This window comes from Macrobrachium nipponense, chromosome 31, assembly GCF_015104395.2.
Source record: "Macrobrachium nipponense isolate FS-2020 chromosome 31, ASM1510439v2, whole genome shotgun sequence".
Taxonomy (NCBI): Eukaryota; Metazoa; Arthropoda; class Malacostraca; order Decapoda; family Palaemonidae; genus Macrobrachium; species Macrobrachium nipponense.
Window position 1 is genome coordinate 71,054,403 of NC_061093.1, and position 10,000 is coordinate 71,064,402.

At 38.1% G+C, this 10,000-nt stretch overlaps 1 protein-coding gene across 1 annotated transcript in view; it reads left to right on the top strand.

Moving 5' to 3' along the window:
* LOC135206897 (uncharacterized) overlaps window positions 1-10,000 on the top strand; it is a 36,152-nt gene that overhangs the window by 19,554 nt on the left and 6,598 nt on the right. Inside the window, exon 2 of the mRNA XM_064238377.1 lies at window positions 3,438-3,527. Coding sequence (XP_064094447.1) covers window positions 3,438-3,527 — 90 coding nt within the window. The remainder of the gene's footprint in view (window positions 1-3,437; window positions 3,528-10,000) is intronic.

Sequence of the window (10,000 nt, forward strand, 5' to 3'; positions counted from 1 at the left end):
GATAAGTTTTTACAAGTATTTATAGCATGCAAGGTCGTGTACAATCGGTGGGCGGGTCGGTGGGTGAACGGATTTTAATTGGTCGTTGGGATGGAAACGAAAATCTCCCCCTGAGGCGTTCTGACCTGCGTATTTTTTGGACGGGGGTATTAGCGTCGGTTGGGTGTTGTTTGGGTTTACCCACTCTTGGGCGGCAGGCTGTACAATTGATATATCTTCCGCTCGTTCTTCTCCCGCTTTCTCTCTCTACTTCTTCCGCTCTTTCTCTCTCTCTTGCTCTCTCTCTTTCTCTTTCTGCAAGTTCCTCTCTCTCTCTCTCTCTCTCGTTTCGCTCCTTCTACGCTCTCTCTTTCTCTCTGCTGCCTCTCCTCTCTCTCTCTTTCCTCTTTCTCTCTCTGTTTGCTCCTCTCTCTCTCTTTCTCTTTCTCTCTCTCTCTCTCTCTCTCTGTCTCTCCCCCCTCGATCTCTCTCTCTCTCTCTCTCTCTCTGTCTCTCCCCCCTGATCTCTCCTCTCTCTCTCGTGGATGTATACCGTAGTCGTTGGTTTTCTTGCGCCATTTCTTCTTATGATGGTGGGGAGAAACTCTGTTTTCTTTTACCGTGTTGATAGTCGTTTTTTTCTCTAATATATGTAAAGCTTTCAGATACGTAGGCGTTTTCGGTCCGGTGCATGGTCAATAATTTCTATGTCTTTCATAAGCTAGCTCTTTCTGGTCTCCTGTTGTGTTTTTTTCCTCCCTATAGTGAATGAAAATGGCCCCCTTCTTGAAGATGACACGAGAGACGCTTGGAGAGTCTGGTAGTGGTCATCCCGATATAAGATGGTGGGGGCATCCATCCACCGAGCATGTGAATTCGATAGATGACACTCTTCTCTTCAAAGACGTTTTTTTCTGGGGGCGTCGGGTTGTTTTTCTAAGAAGCAGCTGGCTGGTTTTCATGCTTTTGTAATAAATTATGAGGGCTAATTTTTAATCACTTTCTGTAGTGGTGGGGAGACATTTTCCCTCCTGATTAATTTTCCTTATAGCCTTTTCATCTTCCAAATATTTGTGGTGCATATGATTTTTATAAATATTTTATAGCTCCACTTTGTCGTTAGTTACGGTCGTTCTTCTTGTGCCATTTTATTTATGGAGTCCTCGTTTGGCGTTCGACCATACGGTTTGAAAAAGTTTTATTATTAATGAGAAACTTGTGTAGACCTTTCGATTTCCCTGGTGGTTTCTCCCTCCATGTGGAACAGTGTTTGTAAGTGCGCGGCGGACGAAGGCCTCTACCACCGATCTTTTGTTTATACCTGTCTGGGCACTCGCTGGACCCATTAAGCATAGACCCGGTTTGTGGGTTTTCTTGTAAACCGTGGTGGTGGTATCCCGTAGGGTCTGCTGACCCGAACGTCCAGGAAGGGTAGGGCACCGTCAACGCTGCGTTCACACGTGAAGTGGCGGACGGAGCCATTCTTCGAAGGTGTTTCTTAAAGTTTCAAGGTCCTCTTCTCTGTCAACTTTTTATGAAGGTGTCGTCTATGTAGCGGTATTATTGGGGGGGAGGGGGACAGGGGATCTTATTGAAAACTCTTTCTTCGACGCCACTCATAGAAGTTGGCAAATAGAACCCCTAATGGGGATCCCATTGCCACGCCGTCAATCTGGCAATAAAGATGTTCCTCTGTGGGTCGTGAATGGTGCCTTCTTGGTACATATTTCAAGGAGGGATTTTAGGGCTTCCTCGGGGATGTTCAAAGCCTGTGTCTCCCTCACATCTGTATACCTCTGTCGAGATGTGTTCAATCGTCTCGTCGACTGGAACGTTCGTGAAGAGCTCTCGACGTCAAGAGAGGCGATGATACCTGTAGGACGGAGAGTCTCGGAGTTTACGTAAAAAGTCGTAGATGACTGTAGACAATACCTGTCAGGGATATATGGCGTGAGGAGTTCATTGAGTCTCTTTCCGCGATTTGTAAGTCGGGGTTGGGTATTTTGGCTTATAATGGGGGCGAAGAGGATTTCCAGGCTTGTGGGTTTTTACGGTGCCGTAAATATACCCTGGTTAAAGTCACCCTGGCAAGGGGAAGTCTGGGAGGCATTCCTAGCGCATGGATCTTTCGACCATCCTATTAATGTCTCGTCGGATGTCTTCGATGGGGTTTCTTTGTTGATTTTTTTCTGAATTTGGATTGATCAGCCAGTATTTGGCCAGTTTCCTCGTGCTATTTCTGAGGTCTTGATGAGCACTAGGGCAGCAGCTTTGTCTGCCCTTCTTAGTGTTATTTCCTTTCCTGGTTTGATTTCAAGTTTTTAGCAGTTTCTTTCAATTTCTCTGGTAGGATAGCGCTTCTGTATAGGGCTCCTCGGTCGGTAAGGGCTTCTGCTAACAGTAAGGGCTGGAGGGAGTCGCTCGCTGACCCTGCTTCGTACTCGAGGGACTGGATAGAGTCAAGGAGGACTTCGACCTCCAGGCGCTTGGCGTGTGGGTTTGGCTTTTTTGTCACGTGGGTATTGAGCCAAGATTAAGGAGATCTTCTTCTTCGGGTCGGGTGTCGTTTATATTCCGTGAGGTTGATGAAATCATTCTTTTTTCGGGATTTTCAACTTCCTCCATTAAGCCTCACAAGTTTCTTAAGTATTCCACTTTTCTCTCTTGCGGTAATCCTTCTGAAAGGATACTTAAGAAACTTGTGAGGCTTAATGGAGGAAGTTTGAAATTCCCCGAAAAAAGAATGATTTCATCAACCTCACGAATATAAACGACACCCGAAGAAGAAGATCTCCTTATCTTGGGCTCTATACCCAGTTGACAAAAAAGCCAAACCACACGCCAAGCGCCTGGAGGTCGAGTCCTCCTTGACTCTATCCCCCCCCCCCAGTCCCTCGAGGACGAAGGCAGGGTCAGGTCGAGCGACTCCCTCCAGCCCTTACTGTTAAGCAGAAGCCCTTACCGACCGAGGAGCCCCATACAGAAGCGCTATCCTTACCAGAGAATTGAAAGAAACTGCTAAAAACTTGAAATCAACCAGGAAATAACAATAAGGGAAAGGGCAGACAAAGCTGCTGCCCTAGTGTCATCAAGACCTCAGAATATCACGAGAAACTGGACCAAATACTGGCTGATCAATCCAAATTCAGAAAAAATCAACAAGAACCCCATCGAAGACATCCGACGAGACATTATAGGATGGTCGAAGAATCCATGCCGCTAGGAATGCTCCCACTTCCCCTTGCCCAGGGTGACTTTAATCCAGGGTATATTTTTACGGCACCGTAAAAACCCACAAGCCTGGAAATCCTCTTCGCCCTATTATAAAGCAATCCCAAACCCCGACTTACAAATCGCGAAAGAGACTCAATGAACTCCTCACGCCATATATCCCTGACAGGTATTGTCTACAGTCATCTACCGACTTTTTACGTAAACTCCGAGACTCTCGTCTACAGGTATAATCGCCTCTCTTGACGTCGAGAGCCTCTTCACGAACGTTCCAGTCGACGAGACGATTGAACACATCCTCGACAGAGTATACAGATGTGAGGAGACACAGCTATTTGAACATCCCCGAGGAAGCCCTAAAATCCCTCCCTTGAAATATGTACCAAGAAGGCACCATTCACGACCCACAGAGGACATCTTTATTGCCAGATTTGACGGCGTGGCAATGGGATCCCCATTAGGGGTTCTATTTGCCAACTTCTACATGAGTGTCGTCGAGAAAGAGTTTTCAATAAGATCCCCCTGTCCTCCCCAATACTACCGCTACATAGACGACACCTTCATAAAAGTGACAAGAGAAGAGGACCTTGAAACTTTAACGAAACCCCTTCGAAGAATGCTCCGTCCTCACTTCACGTGTGAACGCAAGCGTTGACGGGTGCCCTACCCTTCCTGGACGTTCGGGTACAGCAAGACCCCTACGGGATACACCACCACGGTTTACAAAGAAACCCACAAACCGGGTCTATGCTTAATGGGTCCAGCGAGTGCCCAGACAGGTATAAAAGATTGCGGTGTAGAGGCCTTCGTCCGCCGCGCACTTACACACTGTTCCACATGGAGAGAAACCACCAGGGAAATCGAAAGGTCTACACAAAGTTCTCATTAATAATAACTTTTCAAACCGTATGGGTCGAACGCCAAACGAGGGACTCCATAAATAAATGGCACCAGAAAAGAACACGACGTAACTAACGACCAAAGTGGAGCTATAAAAATATTTTTATAAAATCATATGCACCACAAATATTGGAAGATGAAAAGGCTATAGGAAAAATAATCAGTGAAAATGTCTCCCCCACTACAGAAATGATAAAATTAGCCTCATAATTTATTACAAAAGCATGAAACCAGCCACTGCTTCTTATGGAAACAACCGGCGCCCCAGAAACGTCCTTTGAAGAGAAGTGTGCATCTACGAATTCACATGCTCGGTGGATGGATGCCACCATTCTTATATCGGATGACCACTACCAGGGGGGGGGAACTCTCCAAGCGTCTCTCGTGTCATCTTCAAGAAGGGGCCATTTTTTATTCACTATAGGGAAAACACAAAGAGAGGACCAGAAAGAGCTGAGCTTATAAAGAACATAAAAGAAATTATTGACCATGCACCGGACCGAAACGCCTACGTTATCTGAAGCTTTACATATATAGAGAAAAAAACCGACTATCAACACGGTAAAAAGAAAAACAGAGTTTCTCCCCACCATCATAGAGAAAAATGGCGCAAGAAACCAACCGACTACGTATACTCCACGGAGAGAGAGAGGAGAGATCGAGGGGGGAGAACAGAGAGAGAGAGAGAGAGAGAGATCGAGGGGAGAGACAGAGAGAGAGAGAGAGAGAGAGAAAGAGAAAAGAGAGAGAGATCAACAAAAGAGAGAGAAAGAGAAAGAGAGAGAGAGGGACAGCAGAGAGAGAAAGAGAGAGCGTTAGAAGGAGCGAACGAGAGTAGAGAGAGAGAGAGAGGAACTTGCAAGAAAGAGAAAGAAAGAGAGAGAGCAAGAGAGAGAGAAAGAGCGGAAGAAGTAGAGAGAGAAGCGGGAGAGAACGAGCGGAAGATATATCAATTGTACAGCCTGCCGCCCAAGAGTGGGTACCCCAAACAAACACCCAACCCGACGCTAATAACCCCGTCCAAACTACGCAGGTCAGAAACGCCTCAGGGGGAGATTTCGTTTCCATCAACGACCAATTAAAATCCGTTTCCCACCGACCCGCCCACCGATTGTACACGACCTTGCATGCTATAAATACTTGTAAACTGTATCTTAATTCACTGTACTGTAAAACTCTCATAGATGCTGCCTGTGCGCTGTCGACACGTTAGAGGAATAAACCTAAGACAAATGAAAATCTTTACATGTCCTTAGGAAACTTAATACACCAGCTACATGCTGACGAGAAAAAGATAATAAGAAGAATTGAGAAGATTCTATATAAATTAAATGCCGTTGAAACAGCTATTGTAATAATATAATAATAATAATAATAATAATGATAATAATACTAAAACTTATCACAGATTCCTCCCGCTAATCCGGCAATCAGACCGAACCCAAATACTTGCACGGCTCTGAGGAGGAAATGCATTTCTCGGTATATTTTTTTTAAACAAAGGAATTTACCCAAAGGCTTCGCATGGAATTAATTCCAGCGCGTCTGGAATGGCGACTCTTCCATTCTCCTTCAAAGGAAATCATTCTTTTTCACCTGAGTAGAAGAATGAATGAAGACTTTTTGTTTTATCCCTTGAGAATCGTCATTGTCCTGTTTATAAAGGTGCGCACATGTCTTGGCTTCCCGTTTACCTTCCCAGAACGTTTTTCCTGCCGCTATCAGTTTTTTGCTCTGTAATCCCCAACTATCGCTCTCTCTCTCTCTCTCGCTCTCTTCACACACACACAAACACACACACACACACACACGACACACACACACACACACACACACACACACACACATATATATATATATATATATATATAAAATATATATATATATATATATTATTTATATAGATATATATATATAAATATATGATGTATATATATTATATATATATATATATATATATATATATATATATAGTATATATGTATATATATATATAATATATATATATATATATATATATATAATATATAAGATATATTATATATATATATATATAATATATATATATATATATATATATATATACTATATATATATATATAATATATATATATTATATATATATATATATATATATATATATATATATATATATTTTATATACATATATTTTTATATTTATATGTATATATATATATATATATATATATATATAAATATACATATAATATATATATATATATATATGTATATGTTATATACATATACATATTTATACATATATATATATATATATAGATATATATATATATATATAATATATCTATATATATATATATACGAAATAGCCAATGAGGTGAAGAATCAACAAACGACCAGGTACCAAGCGCTTTCGTGTATTGCGTACACTTCTTCGGGGTACAAAGTAAAATAAATAAATAGAAACATAAACAAGAAAACTTTCACAGAACAAAGATCAAGCCATAAACAAGCAAATTATCATTACAAATTGTCACTACCAAACAAGTAAGAATACTTTAAAAGTGCTTAAGAACTGAAACTGCAGTTAGTATAACAGGCTGTTGCTAAACAAAGGTGACATTGTATTTCCCTACAATTTTATAAACAAGGTAACTATCTAATTTAAATAGACCTGAACTCAGATTCATTAGTTGATATTTAAAATGCTTAATAAATGCAGATTCTATTATGTTTCTTTTTACAATATGGTTACAAAATATTACTTCAGATGCATTTTTCCAGTCTATACTATGGTTAAATCATTCATGTGTACAAATAAAGCACTCGTCGATTGTCCTGTTCTAACTGCGTAACGGTGTTGTTTTAGACGGTAATCTAGTTCTTTACCAGTTTGACCAAGGTAGTTGTAATTACAGCCAGCACAAGGAATCGTGTAAATGCAGCCACTAGATTGTTTTGGGGAATTACGCACAATGATATTTTGAAGTGTTCCTGAATTTTTATATACCACATTTATCTTGAAAGTTTTCAGTAATTTCTGAATAAAAGAAAGATTGACATTATATGGCAGTGTTAAGATATTTTCTCTCACAAAAGGCTCCCTATTGTTAGCGGAATAAAAAAATATTTCTAGCTTTCTGCAAAGATTTGTCATTAAAAACTTTGGGTATTTTAACCTATTTCCTACGTCATAAATTTTACAATCTCGGAGTCTAGGAATTCCGGACTGCAAATCCGTAGTGTCCTTAAAAACATGCTACAAAAAACTGAGAGTTTTACATTAACAGGGTGGTCTGAATAATAGTGGATATATGAACAGACATTGGTAGGTTCCTGTAAACATCAAACACAAAGCTTCTATCCCTTCTATGAACCAAAACATCTAAAAAACGGTAATGAAACAATTATTTTTCTTCTTCAACGGTGAATTTAATAGAAGGTACCAAATTATTTAACTTTTCTAAAAATATGTTCAAATTTTCGCTCAAATTTTGGCTTGATCTTTGTTCTGTGAAATTTTCTTGTTTATGTTTCTATTTATTTATTTTACTTTGTACCCCGAAGAAGTGTACGCAATACACGAAAGCGCTTGGTACCTGGTCTTTGATTCTTCACCTTTCATGTGGCTATTTACGTACATATTTGTCACGTGCTGTTTGGTGACTTATTGCTGATATATATATATATATATATATATATATATATATATATATATATATATATATATATATATATATATATATATATGTTTTATATAGTTTAGATATATATATATATATATATATATATATATATATATATATATATATATATATATATATATATATATATATATATAAATGATGGTTTTTTTTGCAAAGCAGGGACAAGGACAAATATTCCGCGTAACATCTTACTCCCGCCTACATCACGAGATTAGCAACAACATTGATATTGTAAAGGTAAGAGAATGGCTGACAACTTGTTGCTTCTCCTCGGATTTTTTCCCGAATATAAATGGATCCATTTAACATGAATGACTATTAATCGGAGACACATCCGCGAACGACTAGAATTTTGAAAAAGACTACACTTCTGATCAAACGCCTTCGAGCGGTCGAGAATTAAGGGTGCAAGTATGCTTAAACATAAACCCTAATATGAAAGGCTTGCAATGCGGTGAAAGTACATGCCGAGCTATGTCGAAAAATCCCTCATACGCAGATCGACGGTCACTTGATTTAGAGATATCTTGAAAATACACAGTGGATACCTAACTTCAAATATTTATAAACGCTCTACTCAGCGCAATTGCTGGTATATTTATCAGAATTTTTTAAATTACTTATATATATATATATATATATATATATATACTATATATACTATATATATATAGTATATATATATATATATATCTATATATATATATATATTATATAGTATATATATATGTATATATGTATATATATGTATGTATGTATATGTATATGAATTTGAACTTTAAGACGCAAAGGGCTCTATTATAGCATCCAAAAATTATTAATATTATTATTATTATTATTATTATTATTATTATTATTATTATTATTATTATTATTATTATCATTGTTATTCAATGAATCTAATTCACAAGAAACTAAATAAAATTATAGATAACTTGTGCTTTTACTTCTGCTAAAAATGTTTTCGAAACACACTGTCCTATTTGTAAATTTATGGGACAACGAATAGGGTCACCTATCCAGTGAAAAAAAATAAATAAAAAAAATAAATGGCAGAAGAGCGCCGCTATAAAAAATTGCACGGTGTCTGCAACTATCCGACATATCTTTTTTTTATTGCAGAATTCTGACCTAAATATTGTATCAGGTTGAAGGTCAAAGGTGTTTCATATTTTGCGTCACCGATATTGGATTTGGGCATTCCAAGGGCATGCAGTAATTGCACCTGTCACCTGCAGCTCCTACAGGAAGACGGGTGATTCAGAGACGAGAGAAATGGCTCCTTTGGGAATTCCAATTTCCTAGAAGGAGGAAATCATACGATTTCATCTGATTTCTTCTTTTCGGGGTTAAGATGGAGGTATCCATTTTATTTATTTTTTTTCCTTAGGGGAAAGAGGTTAGGAATGGAGGAAGCGAATGTGTAACTGTCTTTTTTGTTGTTATTCACTGTTTGAATATATCGTAAGACACATTTATGATCGGATAAGGAACCGTAATATCCGTCACATCATTTTGTAGTTTTTTTTGTGAGAATTGTTTTTTTTTTTTTTTTCTTATTTTAGTGAGGATGAAGGAAAGGCAAATTTGGAACTCATTTTAACAACGATTTTTTTTATTCTCAAGTGAATGCTGAATAATTCTGCAAGCAACTTTTTTTTTATTCGTAATCAGGATTACGATAAAAAAAAAAAAATTCTTGCCAGTAAGGTTGTTAGAAGAATGTGGAACGAAAGGACAAATAGTTTTAGGCTTCCACTCATTAAAAGTTCGTAATTCCTTATATTTCTTATTTTTGATGGTAAGGGAGGAAGGAAAAAGAACCATTTATTTAACTTTTGTCTGCTTTCAATAACGACAATTGACAATTCCCTCATGCAAGTTTGTGTTTGACAGCTTCATACTTCATTTCTTATAATTGTAATTATACCTAATTTTTTTTCTGCTTTCAATAACAATTGGCAATTTCCTCGCGAAAGTTTATGTTTGACAGCTTCATACTTCATTTCTTTTCATTGTAAATAATGCTGCTAGATTTATGCCTTTATTGTCTTGCATAAATTATCCGGTTGTCCCACAAGACACATGATATGTTTCTATCTCATGAAAGATTGATTTCCTTCATTTAGCTCGAATCTATTTTGGTCGTCGCATTTTCTGATCGAACCTAGAAATAATTATAGGATAATGAAATTTGAAAGGTT